We start from the raw sequence: 22,833 nt of genomic DNA on the forward strand, positions 1-22,833 counted from the left end.
ACTAAGGGTGTCGAAGCACCAAGGCTCCAGAGTACTGAGGTTGAGGGTACTGAAAAGCACCAAGAACACCACTGCAGGGAGCTGTGAAGCGCCACAGGCGTCAAAGCTTGAGGCTATGAGGCACTGATAGAGCTTACAAGCCTTGAAGCGCTGAGGCATTAAGTCCTCAAAGCACAGAGGCACCGAGGCTATGGAGCGCAGGGGCTCCAAAACTACCAAGGGTGATGATGCACAAGGCTCAAAAGCCTCAAAGGCCTCAAGGCACCAAGGTTGTTGAAGCACCGAGGTACAGAGGCTCTGGGGCAGCATGGCACCGAAGGCGCTGCTGCACAGGCTGAAAAATATATCCCAAAAGTATTCTTTTGGCAGTCATCTTCGAATTGAAAAGGAATGATCGTATGCATTCCCTATTGCACCTTATACACAGAGTCCGTAATTGTTGTATGTAGGTGATGTGTCAATTTTGGAATCAAAACAGTTCGATCTGATCCTATTTGACGTGCGTTAAAAATTACATTGACCAATAAAAACGGCTGAAAAGACACGTGGGTTCTTGTAGTACTCTGAACAAAATGGAAAAACTAATCATGTGTCACCAAACAAAAATTACTTTATGATAAATCCAACAAAGAACACATGGAAAGACATTGCCGTGAACATGGGCATGAATGATATGTATTATAAAACATGAAACTATGAACTGACAGCATACAAAAACATGTGGAATATGTGCAGTATAGGTTATTACAAGCATATACTTTTTATTTCAATTGTAGTCGAGGAAGTAAAGAAACAATGGCCTAACCTGAGGACACATATCAGAGAAAGTAGCGTGACAGGGCAAGAGTGGTCAGGGCTTAACAGTCAGAAAAGAGGAACAGTACTGGAAAGTATTTTCAGTAGATCATTGCTAGCTTCCCAACTTTTAGATATATTTATTACAGGAGCGAGTGTTTGAAAAATTAAATGTTGGTCATATTGTTTCTGATGCTATGACAATCGTGTTGAGTAATATAATATGGGTTTTAAATTTTGTTATTATTATGTATTGCGTAACAACATTATTGTAGATCTAGTAGAAATGTAATAGTTAGCAAACGTCTTAGCTTCCAGCAGTGTTTGCTGATCATTAAGTTTATACTACATTTAGCATTTTTTGTGTTCAAAGTTATGTAAGAATGAACAAAATTAAATGTATTTGTTATTAAAATACTGAAACTAGGGGTATTTACTACAAAGCCTCTACTGCACATCATCACTCATCCAGTATTAACCATCCAGTGTGCAGTCGATTGACACACAACTTTTTTGGATGATGGATGATAAATGATGGAACGGATCCAGTGGGCAAAGGCCTTAAGTTGAAGAGTTACCATACTAACTACGGTTAAGCGATAAACCTTGCCAATTATACATTTTTTACCAACCCTGTTATTAAAATTAGACAAAACTGTATCAAATTGAGACTATTTTAACATTAATCAGGGTTTATAATTTATAAGGCATTACATGAAATGAAATCTGAGAAACAAGATTCCAAGGTCCTTAAAATGAAATCTTGGAGGTGAATGGTTGTCATAACATATGTATTAATTAGATAATAAACATCTCTCCTTTAAAAGAGCTCAGTGCTCCTGCTTACGTTGTTGCAAATATGGATTACTATGGTAATGTCTGAATGCACGAGGAGTACGCTCTGGTAGAATCATATCTAGACAGTATCTCTGTTTAAAATATAATGTTGTTGTGTACAGTGAAACAAAGTTTAAAATGCAATATTATTTGTCAAAAGATTTGCTGGAACCACAACTGCAACCCAGAGGAAGAGGAGGGCATCCCATTGAGCCAGCACTTGAGGTTTTAACAACTCTCCGATTTTACGCAACAGGTCCTTTACCACGTGTTTGTGGAGATGTTATTAATGTCCATGAAAGTACAGTTCACAGGATCTCATGGCTCAGCAACACATCATGAACTTTACGTTGTTATGCCTAATGAAAAGGAGAAGAGACATTTGCACTGCATTTTATTCGACCCCCGGAATACCTGGAATTATTGGGGCTATAGACTGCTCACACATCCGTATCCGTTTTCACAGGCATCACAAGGAGCCAAGATGGTGTGTGACCATAATCTAAATATTCGAAATGTGGTTGCACATTTGGTTGGAAGTACACGCAACAATTTGATGCAGGAATATATCATGGTATCCTCCTGGGTGACAAAGGCTATCCGTCCATGAGATTTCTTCTTACGCCAGTGTACCACACTGTGTACCACACCCAGCAGAGCATTCTCCATAACTCCATAAATTACTAAATAAATTACTTTCTCATAGTGAAAGGTGAGTACATTGTTATAATCTCAATTCATAATATCTCAGCAAAACTCCTGTAAAATCAATGTATTTCAATTACATTTTTCATTGTGTAGTTCTTGGTCTTGTGCTTCCTGGTTTTGTAGTAATCTTACTTTTTAATTTGTGCTCTTTCTGACAGTTATAGCATTTTTTTTTTCAAATGCAGGAAGTGCTCACTGACGACCTATGCGCCTTGGCTCCTGACCTCTACCTTGCCTAGGGCCTGAACCTGAGCTAGCCCTTTCCCCCTCCATCTCCCTGTCTTCAGATCCCAAACCTAATGGTCCTTCTGCATCTGCCAATTAGGCTGCCTGCTCAGGAGAAGAGTCACTGTCAACATGTGATAGGTTTCTAATGTAATCAATATTTGACTGTGTCAATACTGCACTGTTTTGTGTAATATGGGCAGGTATAGGTGTCTGACTTTCAGTAATGGCATTATCTGTATCACAAGTGCAAAACCTCTTCCTAAAAGATACATCTGCTGGTTCTGAAGGTCTGTTTTGATGCAGATGAGGCTGTGTCAGTATTCAACTATAACTTGTGTATACAAATTCCCAAATAAATGTCGAATGGTAACATTGTAGTTGTGACTGGGTGTTTCCTCTTCACCCCCAATGCTCCTTCTAGTACCTGTGAAGAATTGCCCGATAATTCTTCCCAGCGACAGCAAAGTGCATGAGCAGTTTAGAAGAAGTTTGGAAGGTTGACGGCTCTTCACCCCCAATGTGCATAAAGTGCAGCGCGATCCAGGATTTTGCATAAACTAGTAAGCATGCTAGAAATGGAGTTGGAAGAAGTACGACAGCAACAGGATCTTGAGGAACTAACACACCCACAATTCATGGAAGTCTGCATCACCCCTAACAGACTGAAAACCACCCAGGGTGATAACAGCTGGGTGTGAAAAAGAAACTGCGTCAAACACAACCACCAGAAATCAAAACAACCAACAGATTGAGGGGAAACAGAGAAGAGTGAGGTCCAAGCCACTCACTGAGAACTGGACCGGCACGATGACGAAAATGGACACTTGCTGTCCTCTGGGGTAATGTTCCACATTGGTACAAACAACATTGGAAGAGACAGACCAAAATCCCTGCAAAATAATTTCAGTGAGCTAGGAAGGAAATTGAAAGATCAAACCAATACTGTGGTATTTTCTGGTATATTACCTGCACCTTGCAAAGGACCCTATGGACAGCTGGAAATAATAAATCTAAACCAATGGTTGAAGACGTGGTGCACACGTGAAGGCTTCACCTATCTTGATCATTGGACCACATTCTACAACGAGGACTATCTGTATAGACGGGATGGACTGCATTTAAATAACAAGGTAACAAGTCTACTTGGAGAAAAGATCCTCGAGCAGGTTCAGAAGCATTTAAACTAGAAAGGAAGGGGGGAGAAATCAACAAAAAAACAGAAGGGATGACCGCATCAAAACAAGAACAACAACTCAGGTAAGACAACCATTAAATGTATTTATCTAAATGCTAGAAGTATCAGAAACAAAATTCTAGAACTTGAAGCTACTGCACTAACAAGTAACTATGATGTGATAGGTGTTACAGAAACGTGGTTATCTGAGAGTGATGGGGACGAATAAAATATTAGTGGGTATACACTGTATAAGAAAGAAAGGCAGGACAGAGGGAGGTGGAGGGGTAACACTATACATAAAAATCAGTCTTGAAGCCCAGGTGTTAAACCTGGACAAAGAAAATAAAACCGAATCAATATGGGTCAGAATAACAGAAAAAAATTCAAAAGGCATAAGAATAGGAACATGCTATAGACCGCCAGATTCAGACAATGAGCACAATAATCTGTTATACAAGACATTAGAAATGCGTGTAGCAAAGGAGAAGGCATACTAATGGGGGATTTCAACTCCCCCAAAATAAAATGGGAAAACCCGATGGGTAGCGCGAAGGATGAAATAGAAATGGTGGAAATGACAAGTGACTTTCTGCCTAACACAATTTGTGAAGGCACCAAATAGAGGGGAGGCATGCCTTGATTTAGTCTTTTCAAATAACGGAGACAGAATAATAAAACAGAGGTCAGAGAACCACTGCAAACTCAGACCACAACATGGTCTCATTTGCGAGGGGCAGGGTTAGTGGTGGTCTGACTTCAGCAAATGGAAGTATCTGTATCACAAGGAGCAAAACCTCTGCCGATAATAAGGACATTAGTTTCATGTCTGCACGGGCTGGTTTGGAGGCAGATGGATTGCGGTGTTGTGCAGTATTTTTAAACCTTAACTTGGGATACAAATTCCCAAAAAGGTTCGAATGTAACAGGGTATGGTTTTGGTAATGGGGGCGTTAACCTCGGTGCACCCCTTTTGGCGTGTCTTCTCTACCACCTGAAGACTGAATTGCTCCGATAATTGTCAAAAGCTGCAACTTAGCATTGGTGGTGTGTTGGGGGGGTGTTTAGAATTGCCAAAATGTTTTAATAGATCAATTTAAAAAAATATTCATTGAAAAAAGGCACTTTACAGAGCATTAAAAAAGGACCAAAAAAGAAAGTACGCAGAAAGAGTACACAGAACAACAAACGCATATTAAAATAAACATTGCTAAAACCAATTCCAACATGTTTTTACAATATTACAACAGCAAGAGAACATATATATATACTGATTCCCCACATGTAATACAGTTCCTATCCAGTTTTAAATATTAACAACAAAAGTGTTAAAGGGAATAGGAGCTCTTAAAATAAAAAAATCCACTATCCTCGGCGCAGGCCATTGAACATATGTGGCTGTTATATTCGCAAAGCGCGATACCCCATTAATCATGCTAGATGTGCGTTTACATTGATATCCACTGTAGAGTGATCAAAATTAGATGGCAATGTAGAGGCTAATGGGCATCCTACTGCGCACGGACTTGTACTAAGGACTTATGTTGGTAAGCAGTTTATTGAAGCAGATTACTCGGAAATTTTCCTGGGTACAGACAGTCAAAATGGTTTTAGGAAAGGGAGATAGTGTCTAACGCTTGAAGGAGGCAACATCGATAATGGCAATTGAAAAAGCATATGACAGGTTTATTTAGATTTCCAGAAAGCTTTGTATATATATATATATATATATATATATATATATATATATAATGGACAGCCCTTACAAGGACTCCACAGAAAGTGATCACAATTATGACTGGCAATAGAGAATGGGCATACACTGACACACTCACCGAATGCTCAAGCAGTTTATTGAAGCAGAGCCTGAAGGGTATCTGCCTGAACACAGTAAAGGTAAAGGGGGTCACTGGAAGCATCCCCCTCTCATGGCGACCACCACCCAGTGTCCCCTATGTTTACATAAGCATACACACCCCCTTACACAAGCATACCCACACATCTCCACATTTATAACAGCCCCATCCTCCCCAACGTTTAATAACCCTTTATGCCAGTTACATGGTACCCATGATTCTATGCGCTATGCAACTAAAGGCATGTCATATGCAGACAGGCTTTGAATCCATTCAGTCTTGAACAAAAAAGACTACACGTGGCGACCTAATTCAAGCATTCAAAATTCTAAAATGTATTGACAGTTTCCTGGCGAAGGGACTTTTCCAGCCTGAAAAAAGAAACAAGGACCAGGGGTCACAAATGTAGACTAGACAAAGGGGCATTCAGAAACACAAAATAAGAGACACTTTTTTTACACAGAGAATTGAGAGAGTCTGTAATCAACTCCCCAATAATGTTGTTGATTGACACCCTGGGATCCTTCAAGAGGCTGCTTGATGAGATTTTTGGGATCAATAAGCTACTAACAACCAAACGAGAAAGCTGGGCCGAATGGGCCCCCCCTTATAATTTGTTACGGTGAACCATCCCCTTTTGTATTCAATTTGTAGAGTTTGTGTTTTATATATTATTACTATATATATATATATATATTAAATTCAAACATAACGCAGTAGATTAAAGGATTGCCAGCGCTTGAGCGTTTTATTATAGAAAGCGCAGATGGACTTAAATACAATAATAATTCAATAATAATAATTTGACTTTTCAAATTACTCTTACAATGTTAAGTTGTGCATTTTTGGTGCATTATTTAAAATACGTAGTTCGTTGCGTATTTATCTTTAGATCTCCTGCTCAATGGCAGCCGCTGCGCGTTCCCACAATCGCCGTGAACCCGCTTTGACAAAATCGGCAGAGCACGTGTAGTGTCTGGAAAAAGATAACTCTGCACCTGCGCAATTTTACGGGGAACTGAATTTTATACTACAGTCTGTGGGATTGGACTGCAAATACCCAGTTACAATGGCAGATACCCGGTTTGGACCATAGACATATAATATATCTGCGCTATAATATATGTATGTCTTTGGTTTGGACCCGATTTAAACTCTCTCCACCACATCCAGCGTAGGAAAGTGGGAGGAGGTAACGAACGACCTCGGACAATTGCAATTCATTTTCAAAGTTTAAAACTCATATTAATGCAAGGAATCGATAAATCTATATCAATGAGATAATGTTAAAATTGACTAAACAGAAAAAAATATCACATTTACAAAGTAACTAATTAAAAACAATAAAGCGTGGGCGTGGCGTGTGACGCGTATCAGCCATTTTAGGTTGTTTGTTCTTACAGGCTCTGTTATTCAGAACAGAGAGAAACATACCGTTGGAACTGAGGACAGACAATTGAGCAAAAACATCATTTTATTAATTCATTGTAGAGTATGGGTCCGCCAGGGAGCAGAAACTGCTGTGTAACATTTGAAGGAATGGAGGATTTCGGCTGGTTGGTCAGTTTATCTTGACATGGCTTACCGGAGGATGGGGGCCAACGTTTAAAAGAAGAAGAAAAAAAAACAGAAGTAAAACTATTTAAAAATAAGAAAGTGAAAACAGAACTGAGTCGACTTTTCAATGATAATTTAAGAAAGGATATAATTGATGTATAACCTGTAGCCATGGCGTTACTGTAAGAGGTTACAACATGTCGAAATCTACTGTACCTAAGCTTAAAAAAACGGAACTAGACAGAATGTAAAAAACAGAGAGCCATTACTCACAGGCCGGGATTACGTTGCGTGGTACGGGGAGATAAGATGTAGTTGTATAGTCTGAAAGGGCTCGTAACAACCACCGCTATAATTACGATTACTAAGGTATTGGTAATGCTGATGAACTCAGTAATGACTTATCCGTTTTTTTCCTTTTCCTCTGCTGGTGTCATCTTTGTTTGGCATGTGCTTGCATCTGCCATGGTCATTTCTACCCATCCTTTAATTTCATGTTCATAAGTCACTTAAGACAAAAAAATAAGTAACACCAGCCATGAATGAGGTTGGGAGAAGCCAAACATGTGTACCTATTGTTTTATATTTGGTAGCAGTTGTGTAGGCATGGATTTGGCAGCATCCTTTCAGTTATTGCCATTTGCATTTATAAAAATAAATCGCAGCATGGTTTGATTTGGGTTTTTTTTCCCGGTTGCTTTCACACTTACTGTTTTATTCGGACCCGTTGTTGTGACACTGAAATATCTTTTTGGTGGACTGTTGAGTTAAATTGTAGTTTTTCAACATAAAAGTATGATTTCATAATTTTAAAATATAGTATATAAACAACACTCGGTATCTTTTCCATCATGACTGGAAAAATGACTTAAATTCTTTATAACAGTCCTGTCCTTTAGATGTAGAATGGGACTTAAGTAGTGTAAGAAACATTCTTACTCCTAGTTTCTCAGAAGAAACTCGCCCCCTGTCTCAAATTAAAAAAAAAATAAATGAATAAAAAAAGCAAACGCCACCAGTAATTCACAATGGGGGACCCAACCTCCCGAAAAAAACAAACTATGAACCGACTTCGTGCTCAGCTTAGGAAGAAAAAGGAATCGCTAGCTGATCAGTTTGATTTTAAGATGTACATTGCCTTTGTATTCAAGGATAAGGTGAGTAATCAACAAGAAAGGGTGCTTGACACCTTACTATTTTTTTTTTTTTTTTAAATGCTGATTCCTTTGTGTTGTAATGAAGTGTTACCCTTGTTTCCACTGGTACACCAGGACTGAGTAGGGGCCTACATCCAAGTTACTGGCCTATATTAATGTTCTTCTGCCATTTCAGTTTATTCCTATTTGCTTTAGTGCTGTTATTATTCCAGGACAAGTAGGTTAAATTATGTTTTTGGTGGTCTCAACACTTCCCTTGGTGGATAAAAAAAAAAAGCCCAATTAAGAGGCTTTGGTTTAAGTAGCAGTGTTCAGGTCAGACTTAAGGTTTGATTTGCAGAGATGGAGAATGAGACTATAGCTCAGCTTGCCCCTTATCCTTTTAATGAGAATTAACTAAGTACAGTTTAAATTGTCTGTTTTAGATACAGTGGAATAACCAGTATTATAAACAACTGATTTATAGAACCCCTTGTAACATCATAACAATCTCTGTTTGGGGCAACATTGCTCTGATCTGCTGGTACCCTGCTTCGATAATTCAAATACAGCCCAGTTATCCAGTGGGTTTCTAGTGTAGATCTCTAAAGTTTCACTGTAGGACTTAAACATATTTTAAACAATATATTAGTTTTGTGTGGGGCTTTGGTAAATGCTGTGAGATGCAAAGCTCTTGAGATTCATATTGATGACACTCCTCTGATCACACTTGCTTAATCTGTTACAGAAGAAAAACTCTGCGCTTTTCGAAGTAGCTGAAGTGGTACCAGTTATGACCAATAACTATGAGGAGAATATTCTTAAGGGTGTGCGGGATTGCAGCTACTCTTTGGAAAGTTCCTTGGAGCTTCTGCAGAAGGATGTTGTGCAGTTGCACGCACCTCGCTACCAGTCCATGCGCAGGGTGAGTTCACTTTTTTTGTTGTTTATTTCTGATTGGTGAAAATTTACTGTGGTCACTGTGTTCCCTAAAAAAAAATGAAGCTGACAATTCATACCAGAAACAAAGGTTTGCTTGCAGAACAATGTTTGCCATTATCCCTCATCTTTCACAAAATAAAGAAATGTAATACAGATATGGAAGCTATCGCCAAAAGTTTTGCATCACCTAGAATTTTAGGACATAATAATTAAAAAAATTAATACATTTTTTTTAAAAAACTGTTAAAGTTTTAGACCTTTTACTTAACAGCATATAATCAAAGAAACTTAAAGTTCACAAGTGTCTACCGGAAGCCATAATAGTAATACAGTATTTCATGATAGATTTAATCGTTGATAGATGAAGTGGTTGCTGTATCGGTCCAGAGAGTGAGAGTAATGCATATTTTTTTCCATGTTTGTCTTTTTTTGATCAGTCTGAACCTCCCAGACTATGTGCTTAAAATGCAAAACCATAAATACAACAGTAAAACTGTAATTTTAAGGTTTAGTTTTTGTAAGGTAATACCCACGCGTTTTCTCTGACATGGATGGTATTGTTGAGCAAAAGCAAAGTTGTTGTCTTACTGTGTATACATACCCCTTTCATGGAAATAGCATCCTAGATCGGAGGTGGCCAGACCGCAGTTCAAGTGCGGCTCCTAGTGAAATGCTGGGTGACACACACTTTGCGGCTCGAATTAATTGAACAAATAATTAACGAAAGACAGAAAGTAGAAATAAACGTAGCAAGTTTATTAATGGTCTTCTGTGTATTAATTCATGCTTATTCTTTCTTCTCTCCCCTTCTCTCTCTTCTTTGAGCCTGCATGTTCACTGCAGGGACATTTTGTCATTTCATGACCTTCGACAGCGTGTTGACACAGGCGTATATCAATCACTTCGAATGAAAGCCAGATGTTCAGTTAAAAGTAAATTTCATAATTTTGAATTAAGTGCTCGTTCGTTTTGTGGAGACAATGACACTGCACAGACTCTCCAAGTAATAAACAAAAGAGTGAGGCACGCTTAAGCTAGAATGGGAGGAAGATTTTGCTTTCACTAAAAACAATGAACCTGTGACTCATCTGCAACAGATCGCTTACACACTGTAGTCCGTACAAGGCGAGTAGCTTCAAACGTCATTGACACAAATCGTAACAAAGTTTCATCTGAATATCCTCAGGAGAAACAAGCTGGCCTCTTAAAAGCATGTCTCAGCAGTTAGACTTTCCTTTTGGTATTAAGAAGCTGATGTAACGACTCAAGCGAGTTTTGTGTGTCATGGAATATCGCTCGTGCCAAACGTCCTTATTCAAATTAATGAATCCTTTTATAAAATTGGTGTGCTGGCGCTAGACTAGAGAACGCATGTTTAAATGTTATATTGCTAGTCTAAAATTAATATCATATTTACTATAATCCCTTTCAAAGTAAATACAGTGCATTTGTTACTGAGCATTCAGATCTTCAAGGAAAGCGCTTCAAACATAATCCTTACATTTTGTATGTGGTGTATTTGGTGAAAATTTAGGGCAGTTACTTTGCTTCAGAATAACCAGATATATTTTATTAAATGCATAACAGTAGAACTTCAGAGTTATGAACACCAAACTTATGAACTGACGAGTCAACTGAACACCCCACTTTCGGCCGTAAGTATGCAGTCAATCAGCCAAGGGTACAATGGAACCAGATAAGTGGCGTGCTGGACATGAAGTAGGAATAATTACTGTACCAACAAATGCATCCAGACAAAGCCTAGGCATATTTCAACGCAAGTACAGGCTATTTTATTAGGAACATTTTAGTTTTAGGACCACTTTTTTAATTCTTTTTATTTTTTAAAAAATAAATAACACTACGTTAACCCATGTTTTTCTGGACATTTAAGTCTGTTTTTGATACAGTTACAATTTCAAAGGTAACATTTTTCCATATATAGTACCATTTTTAAGGACGTTATAACAATATGAGTTGCATTATTGTGCGTATCCTTGTATTATTCACTTATTATTTAAGGCTGTAGATAGCAGGTTTACACATTTTACTAACTATTGAAACTGATTTTCAGAGTTACGGACATTTCATACTTACGAACAACCTCTATTTCCAAGGTCTTTAACTCCGAGGTTCTACTGTACATACAGTATATACAGAAATAATGAAAAAGAAACCGTGTTGGGGACAATAAATTACAGTACACTAAATTACACACAAACTCTAAGGCTCTGCAATGTTCTCCCTTGTGTATTTTGCTGCCATCAAAAGATAACTGTACTACATAGAGTATGTGTAACAATCTGTTAATGTTAGAGTATGTAAATAAACAGTGCTAGTATTTAAAATGTCTTGTTCGCAAACATTTCATGTTTTACAATGTGTGTTGCATCTCTCGGCCATATGAAAATGTCTGTATGCGGCTCACAGGGTCAGAAGGTTTGGCCACCCCTATCATTTAGTTCAAGGGTCTCCAACCCTGGTCCTGGAGAGCTATTGGGTCTACTGGTTTTTGTTTCTACCGAGTTACCAGTTACGTTACTTAATTGCACCAATGATTGGCTTAATTTGTCAATATTAACAGTTGTTCCAGATCTTTAGTCACTGTAGACATAAAGCCATCTACAAAACCTTGAGGATTGGAGCTCTGCAGGACCAGGGTTGGAGATCCCTGATTTTAGTGTAATGTTGTAGTGCTGTATTTCAGGGAAATAGCAAGGATAAAATAATACTCTTCTCTTTATTGACAAAGTAACAATTAATGTATAAGGTGCTTGCAAGTAAGTTTTTTTTTTGTCATTAATAAAGAATAAAAGGCTAAATTTATTGGTGCATTCAACCAAATTCATAATTAAATTCTTCTCCTGTTGCAGGATGTCATAGGTTGTACCCAGGAGATGGACTTCATCCTTTGGCCTCGCAATGATATAGAGAAAATAGTCTGTCTCCTGTTTTCCAGGTGGAAGGGATCCGATGATGAGCCCTTTAGGCCTGTTCAGGTACTGCTCCTTTCAGTCCATGTTTTTGGTAAAGACCATTATATATTAGTTGGTTTCCTGTTGCCATACCCTACCTGTCACTTTAACCTTGCTCAAATTTATTAATGCACTCTACAGAGCAGAGCTGCACGATATATTAGTCTGTTCTTCAGATTGAGTTCTCTACAGGAAGCAAGTTCTGACACCCAGGGGATTGGTCACTGGTGTTGATTTACTATTCCAACAATGGAAGAAACATCTAGAATTTATGTTGATTGCTATGCTTCTTACTCTCTGGAGAACATGGGTTTTCACCTGGAATGGTAATAGCCCAATCAATGACAGATGATCCTCTTCTGTGGAGAGCTTAATCAGAATAAACATCTCTAATATATAGAACGCTAAATCTGTCAATTACGGTCCTGCACAAGCTGCCTCGTAAGTCTAGTATTGGTTAGACTTATGGGATTAAAACAAGAGAATTTAATTCAGAGTTTTTATTTTGACATTCCTTGATGTCTTGTTAAAGGTGGGGTGCAATGACATTAAAAAGTAATTGAGTGTAGCTAAACTTTCTATACATGTCCTGAAAGTTTCGTTAACATTCGTTAAAGTGTGTGGGGGGGGGGGGGGGGGCACATTTGTGATTAGACCGTTTTCAAAAACCTTAGAGACCTCTACCCGTAAGAGCGCGTGCGTGATGTCACATCAGGACATTCACTGTTGTAAACAAATACAGTAGATGGAGGACAGACGTGAGAGGGATGTTACCGGTTTGGATGTTTTAGCGTCTTAAATCAAACAGATCAGAAATGTCTTGTGCATCATTTTATATTGGCTTCATAATGTAAAAAATACAAACCTTGTTTACATTTGCACTTACATTTGTTTGTTATAGTCTTTGGATGGTAGAGTTGCACATGACAGGTTTTTTTGTGTCAGTTTCAGATTTTTTTTATTAGAATTTGTTTCTTGGCAGTGTTTTCATACCTTCCTTTAGTGAAAAGCTTGTGCCAAGCGTCCTTATTCAGACGGTGAATTTATTTTGAAGAATATCGCTTGATTGTTACATTTATGCATCAATTCTATGTTTCGACTACGGCACCCTCAATAAAGGTGAGGGACCTCTAATTATCTCCTGCACAGATATTCAGTTGGGCAGAACGTCAGTAACTGATAGGAAGTATACAAAAAGTATACAATGAAAACACGAGAACCAGAGGTCTCTCTTTTTGGACTTCACTTTTGAACTTTCTCAGAACAAATCAGTATAATAATGTTTACATATACAGTAAATAATACTTTATTCTTAACTTGTACCCTATTAGAATTTGATATAGCGTATGTCAACATCATAAAGTAGCCTAAGACATTTTCGCAGGTCGGATGGGGAAAATAATAATAATAAATAAAGTTGATGTTTGTTAAGATTAGTGATCTAAATAATCTGGTGGCAGAAGATCTTACGCAGGAATGTCAGACGAAATCAAGAGACTTCATAGGAATGCATAGGAGAACGTGACATAACGTGATAATTATCACGTTATTTATGAATAATGTACACCTGAGATTGTTGGCTATATAATTGCGCCACTTTGTACATATTTCCATCAAACAGTAAGAGATAATTATAATGAAATGATAGGATCATGCCCTTATCCACTGCACCTCTCTTTTCCTGGCAGCCGCTTGAGTCCCGGTGATTTTAATTTTTTTTTACTAGAAGATGCTGCAGATAAATGGATGGTACTGCATCTAGGGTTGGGTGGGTATACTGGTTTTTCGACTGACTGCGGTTTAGGTACATTATGGTATTAATACCGTTTCTTTTATTCTAAACCGCAATTATCGTAATTCGGTTATACACCGGTTAACACAAAACTGCAAACATGCTTCTAAATCAAACGATGGTATTTGCAGCCTTAGCAAAGTGTCGGATACTGTATTTTGGTAGTGGTTTTGAAGGAAACTGTCAATGACACAGAATAAACGTTTCAATTGCCACGTTCTGTTACCCAGAGCTTGCTACGCCAGCTGCTGTCTTTCTGACCTCACATGCAGCTTTTAGAGAAATGCCTTCTCCAAACCTTGAAGCTCATCTCTGCTCTTAAACAATAACCTGTACGGTACATGTTTGTGTTTTAAGCAAAAGACCGATCATTTCCCAATTCTGTTTGTCATCAGCTTAACAAAGTATTTATTTTTTTGTTTATTTATTTAGTTTTATACATTCAAATATTTTAAACTACAGCACCACATCATTTTGAGCAAATAATAGATCTTAATACTGTTGTAGTATAATGCTGAGTGTACAACTTTAGTGTTTTTTGTTTGTTTTTTTTTTAATTCTGATTGTGTTTTTAAAAAAGACACATACCAAGTTATTTGGCACAGTAAAATACTAAATACCAAATGTTTAAATCATTCCATAAAAGGAGGTGTGTTTTGTTGGGGTTTTTTTTGTGAATTACAGTAATTTAAGTGCTTACATTTAGTCTTTCTTCATTTAAGCCTTTATTTTATAACTTGCATGATGTACTGTATACCGTGATATTAAGGTTACCACGGTATTTTTTTTTTTTAACGGTTATCATACCGTGTAAATTTCATACCGTCCCATCCCTAACTGCATCCTTATTTAATTTAACTTTAACAGCACCCATCTTGAACATCATTAAATTAATAAAGTTGTCTTCGGTAAAGTGGGTGCTGCAGATGCAGCTGCTGTTGGGCTTAGCTTCCCAATCCCTGGTCCTCCTCATGAACCCATTGCCGGCATCGTAGCGGCTCTTTATGAAACTCGTGAAGAGATACCAATGGCCCTGCTGTGTTGGAGCAACCATATATTACACACCTATTTACCATGGCATCTCTCCCCTGGGTGCGTTGTGGCGAAAGGTTTCAGAGTTCTCCCAGGCCTTATCAGCCGGGCACGGTGCTGAAAAAAAAAATCTTGGAATCACACGACAGCTGTGTTTACATCTTGATACAACATTTAACCAATCAGAGAGAGGCAGGTTTTCTGTGTTAAGCACTTTGAGAGGCTAAAACATTAAAATGACTGTTAAAAAAATAACCAATTAGATTCAAAGCAAAAATAGTGACAATGAGTACAGGGTTTTCAAAATAAGCCAGTGATCGGTGCAATCCACCCCCTAATACTATTTGCGCCTGCTACTTTATTAAAAAAAAAAAATATTCAGTTTATTTTTGGGCATTATCATTCAGTCCATTTTATGTAGTATTATTGTACTGTAAAGATATTGTGTTGTGATATATTAAAAATGTAACCAGGTGCTTGCTTGTGTGAGATATTGGGTTCATGTATAGAGAATGTATGCCTTTTAAGAAGAAAGGTGTGATGGGATATCAGCTGAATACTTGTCAGCTGACAAACAAATGCTTAAGTGCAGAGGAGATGGATTATTACACTCCGGTTTCATGCAACAGTTGTGGTGGTGACCAAATGTGTGTGAGCACTGTTGTGTAAAATAAAATAAAATTTAAAAAAATTCAAGTGAACAGCGAAAAAATGTAGAACAGCAAAAAATAAAAATGGATGTGCATTAACAAAATGCCCTGAAAACTTAACATTAAGAAAACAATTTAAATTAAGTAATAAGCTCAGTAATTAAGCTAAAAAGGAAGTGAAAAGGTTACCATTAATTATTTTTTTGTGAACTCCAATAAACCTACGTTATCTTTCTCCATTCAAATCACAGAGTGCCTAAATAAGCACAGTGATTTACCATAATAAAAAACAGCAAGGGGAGAAACTTTAGAACATAAAGTGCAACCAGATATAGTCAACAAAAGACAGCACGTTATATATTTAAGGTAAGGCAAGTTTATTTTTCCGTTACAAGTGGTCCCTGCTACAGTGTTCTGCTGCCAGGCTGTTCACAATTCCTAGGGAGAACCCTGGGTTTTGGTGAGTGGTAATGCAAGAAAGCAGCTGGCGGGATGATGAGCTTGTCCTGGTGTGATGTCACACACAAATTAGCTGCAGCTTTAAGTGAGCTGGATTTTTCATAAAGATGTCAACTTCAGAGTTGTTTTTTTATACACTTAGCGTTAAAACCTATACATTAAAACTACACAGCTACTTACATTGACCTACCAACAGTACTATACAAGTGAATTCTGAAAAAAATTATTGCACCCCACCTTTGTAGTTTTTCTTTTGTTATTTAGTGTCCGTAACCTTTTTTTTTTTTTTTTTATAAAAAAAAAAAAAAAAAAAAAAGCCTTTCAGAATTTTACTTTTGGCCTTTTTTATTTATTTATTTATTTTTATATCATAGGCCAAGTTTGAATTTCATCATGGAGACTATGAAAAGCAGTTTCTGCATGCACTGAGCCGGAAGGACAAGGCAGGAATTGTCATGAACAACCCTAGCCATTCGCTGTTCCTCTTTATCGACAGACAGCACTTGCAGGTAAACGGATAACCCCCAACACAACTAATAGGAATTCCCAATAGGAAATCAATGATTTACATAAATGATGCCTGTTCATTTTATAAACAAGGGGTTATTTGCTTTCAACTGTAAATATGCATATCTATATACATTAATCTTATCAGTCGATTCAGGCATATGAACTTGTAACTGCACCATAGAGAAGCATGTCTCCCTCACCAAAGATTTAGTTTAGCTTTTTCAGTTTGTGCCTGCTAGGTTCAGCAATTTTGCACTGGATCTTTCCTTGAAATTTCCATCAGCTTTTGTTCCCTCAATGTGTGTAGCGGGGGACTCTGGTGTAGCAGGTCACATGAACAGAAGCACTGCACGCTTGAATATAAAGGGAGAGCAAGTGATCCAGTTTTGATGAAATACAGAAATTATTTCTGACTAGCTCCTACGATTTCTATTTTGCAGTTGTATTTTATTATTACTTTGGAGATGTATTTAGCTCTAATAAAGTTTGCAACAGTGAAGTAGGCACATGGGTGTATACATAAGTTCTGTGTAGTTACTTTGGTTTCATATTTTGGCCTTGCTGTAAAATATCATGGTAAGTTGAATGGTGAAATGTCTTCAGTAATAATGTAAGTATAAAAGCCTTTTAATGGATTTTTACATCTATTTCTTCCTTTTAAAATAGCCCTCCATAAAAACCCTTTTCCCCCAATTATATGATAGTGCTTGGGCCCAAAATCCTGTGTTACATTTGTTTTGTTTTACCAATAGTAGGTAAGGCACTGTCTTCTGTTTTTGCCTTACAGACTCCAAAAAACAAGGCCACAGTTTTCAAGTTGTGCAGCATCTGCTTGTACCTGCCGCAGGACCAGCTGACCCAGTGGGGGGTGGGAAGCATTGAGGACCACCTCCATCCCTACATGCCAGATTAGGATCTGGGCCAGCAAAACGGGGAAGAACACCGAAAATTACAACAGCAAATTCTCACTTTTTCATCTCCACAGAGTTTTTAGAAGACAAGTGAACTTGTGCTTGGAACACTTATGTTAACAATTCTCATTCATCCTGGATCTAACATTTTATGATTCATTTTATTTTTATTTTGCGCTTTTTGTTTAGCTTTTTTAAACCCATTTGTATTGCTGAACTTTTGTTCATTTTTTTTTCCTTGCATGAACATTGTGGTTTGCTTTTTGCAGTAGTGTTATTTTTGTAGAAATAACAATTATACACACAACAGGAACAAATGTCAAATCTTAAGGTGGTCTTCTCATTTTCTGCTGGTCATGTACACTTGTCAAAAGCTATACACTCTAAATGTCAGTATTTACACAGGATGATGGATGAATCATATCAGAGAAATATAGAAATGAGTGAAGGCATACAATCAAAACAGGTGTATTACTGTATAGCCTATTCTAAATCCTGAAACTGCATTGGAACACGAGCAGCTAAAGTGGGGTGGGGGATATTTTGGGTTCAGAGATTTTTCTTCAATGTAGGCATTGTGGCTGCTTTTTTATTTATTTTTTTTTTTTGCTGTACACAAGTGTCTAGAAAGATTGGTTTACGTCTTGCACATGTTATCGAAAGGCAGACCCTAAAAAAGACCAGAGATGTAAGAAGCTTAAAAAAAGGTAGCAAAGATAATTATTCTGGTGCAATGTTATTGTAATGCAAAGTTCTAACTGCAAAACTGCTTAAAATGATTAAAAAAATATTTTTAATGGATACGGTCACACTAATTGTTACCATACAAGAAAGATATGCATAACATTCTAGCTACTGAAAACATGATATGTACAGATTAACATGTGGGGGAGATGCATTTGCAAAACAGCTGAGGTACCGAGCAATTCTAAACTGTGGTCAAAAAATGGGAGTGCTTAAATTTAAGCATATTTTGACATGCATAGCTCTAACAGTGTAAATGTCGCCGTGCTTTATTGGAATAGGTATTTGTAAGATGGCTTTACTGGGAATAAAAGCATGAATCATTTGCAAATTTAAAGTTGCCTTCTGTTATAAATTTGAAAGTAAAGTAATTTGAAATAAAGGGTGAAAATAATGTTTCTAAATGGTTCTGTACATTTATTTCCTATGTTATTAACCAAGGCACAGTAGCAAGGGATTACAAATAGTTTAATAACTTGTCTCTTGTTCAAAAAGTCAAGTTCTTATTTCTGTGTAGGTGATCACATATCCACTTATGTTTGGCATGTTCCTATTTAGCTAATAGTGTTTAAATAAAAACTATTTCTTGGGCTGAAGATTTATGGATATTGCATAGAAGCAAAAAAGAAAGAGGTTTGAATAGGGTCATAATAGTTTCTGCAGGAGGTGAACAAGAGCAGGAAACTCAATTATTTGTATTGTGAGAATATGATTTGGCTTCCCCCAGTCAAAGAGATGGAGGAAAAAGTGAAAATGAGTCATTTATGGAGTCTTAAATGCAGAAGCAACTGACTGCTGACTTGCCTCTATTAAAGTCTCCAATTGCAATGTTTGTTGGCAACATTTTGTGAACAGATGATGTTTTTGTGAATAACTCTTCTTGACTGGGAGAAGAGTTGAATATAATAAAATACATTTGCATAACAGATTAATCATTCATGTGAAAGACAGACAAGCATATGATACATACAGTTATCCCTGATGACATTTATTGCATCGTGAAGAAGTTATTTTAGTAGTTGGATCATTGTATTTACACCCGTTTTGCATTATAAAATCGGACAATCCGTAATCATCTTTTTATTCATAATAATATGTCATCCTTATTGCTGCATCAAATATGCCATCTGGGGTAGTTGAAAAAATATGGAGTACCATGTAAAGATGGTGCTAGATTTGAGATCTTGCCAAGAAGTATTCAAATGGACTAATAAGAGAAAAGATCACACTAATTAATAACAGATGTTCTAAAAGCACTGCTTACAGATGAAACACTTCACAGGGATGCTCAAGCCTGCTCTTAAAAAAATGTTAACTCTTTAAAGTGGATGAACAGGTAAATAAATAACTTTGAAGTATAACAGTAATAATGGCATTGCTGTGGCTTGTTCTTTGGCAACATTTGAACGCCCTCTTTCAAATGATGCTCTTGATCTCCAGTTTCAGGCTTAATTGACTTGAGATTTCCATTATAACTTTGTAACACCACACCAGTGCCATTATTCCTTACATTCTGCCCTTAGGAAGATAACAATTCTACATCTACTTCTGTTCAACATCAATTATATATTTTGATGAATACACCATTTTAAGTAAACAGTATAAAATGTAGAAGTTGTGTAGATACCCGGGAGACAGGATACAAATTATTTTGTTGGTACACTACATATAACAAAGATCTGTAAATATTATTATTATTATTATATAATATATTTACGTGTTAACCAGTTTCTTGGCAGACACATCAACACAATCCAAATAATGTATTTTAATTTATGCCATATAATGCTGTATTGGTCCAACCATGAATTTATAATGTTATGTTGTTTTAGTCATATTAAATGAGTGGTAAGATTTCAGAAGTATGCTTCTTATACAGAATAAGTCCCTGTACAATAAACTTTTTTTTATGTTGAAACTAATTTTGACATAGGCTTGGCTTCTGTTAGACCCATAGCCACAAAAGATCTGATACTGATGCTTTATCTGTATAACAAATGTAATGGTTTAATAGAATGATCCATTAGCATATTAGTTTCCCAAGTGTTTTGTATGCCGTATTTGAGCAATGAGTTTTCCAGTAGCATTCATAAGAACATAAGAACATAAGAACATAAGAAAGTTTACAAACGAGAGGAGGCCATTCGGCCCATCTTGCTCGTTTGGTTGTTAGTAGCTTATTGATCCCAAAATCTCATCAAGCAGCTTCTTGAAGGATCCCAGGGTGTCAGCTTCAACAACATTACTGGGGAGTTGATTCCAGACCCTCACAATTCTCTGTGTAAAAAAGTGTCTCCTATTTTCTGTTCTGAATGCCCCTTTTTCTAAACTCCATTTGTGACCCCTGGTCCTTGTTTCTTTTTTCAGGCTGAAAAAGTCCCTTGCGTCCACACTGTCAATACCTTTTAGAATTTTGAATGCTTGAATTAGGTCGCCACGTAGTCTTCTTTGTTCAAGACTGAACAGATTCAATTCTTTTAGCCTGTCTGCATATGACATGCCTTTTAAGCCCGGAATAATTCTGGTCGCTCTTCTTTGCACTCTTTCTAGAGCAGCAATATCTTTTTTATAGCGAGGTGACCAGAACTGCACACAATATTCAAGATGAGGTCTTACAAGTGCATTGTACAGTTTTAACATTACTTCCCTTGATTTAAATTCAACACTTTTCACAATGTATCCGAGTATCTTGTTAGCCTTTTTTATAGCTTCCCCACATTGCCTAGATGAAGACATTTCTGAGTCAACAAAAACTCCTAGGTCTTTTTCATAGATTCCTTCTCCAATTTCAATATCTCCCATATGATATTTATAATGTACATTTTTATTTCCTGCGTGCAGTACCTTACACTTTTCTCTATTAAATGTCATTTGCCATGTGTCTGCCCAGTTCTGAATCTTGTCTAGATCATTTTGAATGACCTTTGCTGCTGCAACAGTGTTTGCCACTCCTCCTACTTTTGTGTCGTCTGTAAATTTAACAAGTTTGCTTACTATACCAGAATCTAAATCATTAATGTAGATTAGGAATAGCAGAGGACCTAATACTGATCCCTGTGGTACACCGCTGGTTACCACACTCCATTCTGAGGTTTTTCCTCTAATCAGTACTTTCTGTTTTCTACATGTTAACCACTCCCTAATCCATGTACATGTGTTTCCTTGAATCCCAACTGCGTTCAGTTTGAGAATTAATCTTTTGTGCGGGACTTTGTCAAAAGCTTTCTGGAAATCTAAATAAACCATGTCATATGCTTTGCAATTATCCATTATCGATGTTGCATCCTCAAAAAAATCAAGCAAGTTAGTTAGGCACGATCTCCCTTTCCTAAAACCATGTTGACTGTCTCCCAGTACCCTGTTACCATATAGGTAATTTTCCATTTTGGCTCTTATTATAGTTTCCATAAGTTTGCATATAATAGAAGTCAGGCTTACTGGTCTGTAGTTACCTGGTTCAGTTTTGTTTCCCTTTTTGTGGATCGGTATTACGTTTGCAATTTTCCAGTCTGTCGGTACCACCCCTGTGTCAAGAGACTGCTGCATGATCTTGGTTAGCGGTTTGTAAATTACTTCTTTCATTTCTTTGAGTACTACTGGGAGGATCTCATCCGGCCCAGGGGATTTGTTTATTTTAAGAGCTCCTAGTCCCTTTAACACTTCTGCCTCAGTTATGCTAAAGTTATTTAAAACTGGATAGGAACTGGATGACATGTGGGGCATGTTGTCAGTATCTTCCTTTGTAAAAACTTGTGAAAAGTAATCATTTAACATATTTGCTATTTTTTTTTCTTCCTCTACGATTTTGCCATTTGTATCTCTTAAACATTTAATCTCCTCTTTGAATGTTCTCTTGCTGTTGTAATATTGGAAAAACATTTTGGAATTGGTTTTAGCTCCCTTCGTTCTAGGAGCCTGTCCACGTTTTCAGTGATGTGCTTGACCGAGGCTCCCGGAAGGCAGCACACTGTTGTAGTAAGGGGGTCCAAACTGCGAACTGAACTTGCTGTGTTTCTCAATATGGAGTCCCCAACAATCATGACCTCCCTTCTTTTTGCTGTCTGGTCACCACTGTCAATGGGGTCCTGGATGTTGTTCCTTTCATTCTCTTGTTGTTGGTTCTGCTCATCACAATTCTGAAGTGACTCAAATCTGTTGGTTGTTTTGATTTCTGGTGGTTGTGTTTGACGAAGTTTCTTTTTTTCCCTGCTTCTGCCTACCTGAACCCAGCTGTTCTGACCTTCTATCTCCCTGGTGGCTTTCAGTCTGTTAGGGGTGATGCAGACTTCCATGAATTGTGGGTGTGCCAGTTCCTCAAGATCTTGTTGCTGTCTCACTTCTTCCAGCTCCATTTCTAGCATGCTTACTAGTTTATGCAAATCCTGGATCGCGCGGCACTTTACGCACACTTGGTTTAGCTCCGCTGGGTTTTCTCGGATTTCCCACATCAAGCAGGTGTCACAGATTACTGGCTTGAAGACCATGTTGAGGGTTTTTTTTTTTTTTTTGAAGTTTAGTTTCTTCTGC

The 22,833-nt window shown here is 37.4% G+C and overlaps 1 protein-coding gene across 1 annotated transcript; it reads left to right on the forward strand.

Moving 5' to 3' along the window:
- The first annotated feature begins 6,960 nt into the window (after positions 1–6,960).
- On the forward strand, positions 6,961–18,896 carry LOC121314622 (uncharacterized protein C6orf62 homolog). Its single transcript, XM_041248071.1, has 5 exons — positions 6,961–8,312; positions 9,040–9,216; positions 12,107–12,232; positions 16,516–16,650; positions 17,439–18,896. The coding sequence occupies exons 1-5, from the start codon at positions 8,184–8,186 to the stop codon at positions 17,562–17,564; spliced, it is 693 nt and encodes a 230-aa protein (XP_041104005.1). The 5' UTR covers positions 6,961–8,183; the 3' UTR covers positions 17,565–18,896.
- The last annotated feature ends 3,937 nt before the right edge of the window (positions 18,897–22,833 follow it).

Source organism: Polyodon spathula, chromosome 4, assembly GCF_017654505.1.
Source record: "Polyodon spathula isolate WHYD16114869_AA chromosome 4, ASM1765450v1, whole genome shotgun sequence".
Lineage (NCBI taxonomy): Eukaryota > Metazoa > Chordata > Actinopteri > Acipenseriformes > Polyodontidae > Polyodon > Polyodon spathula.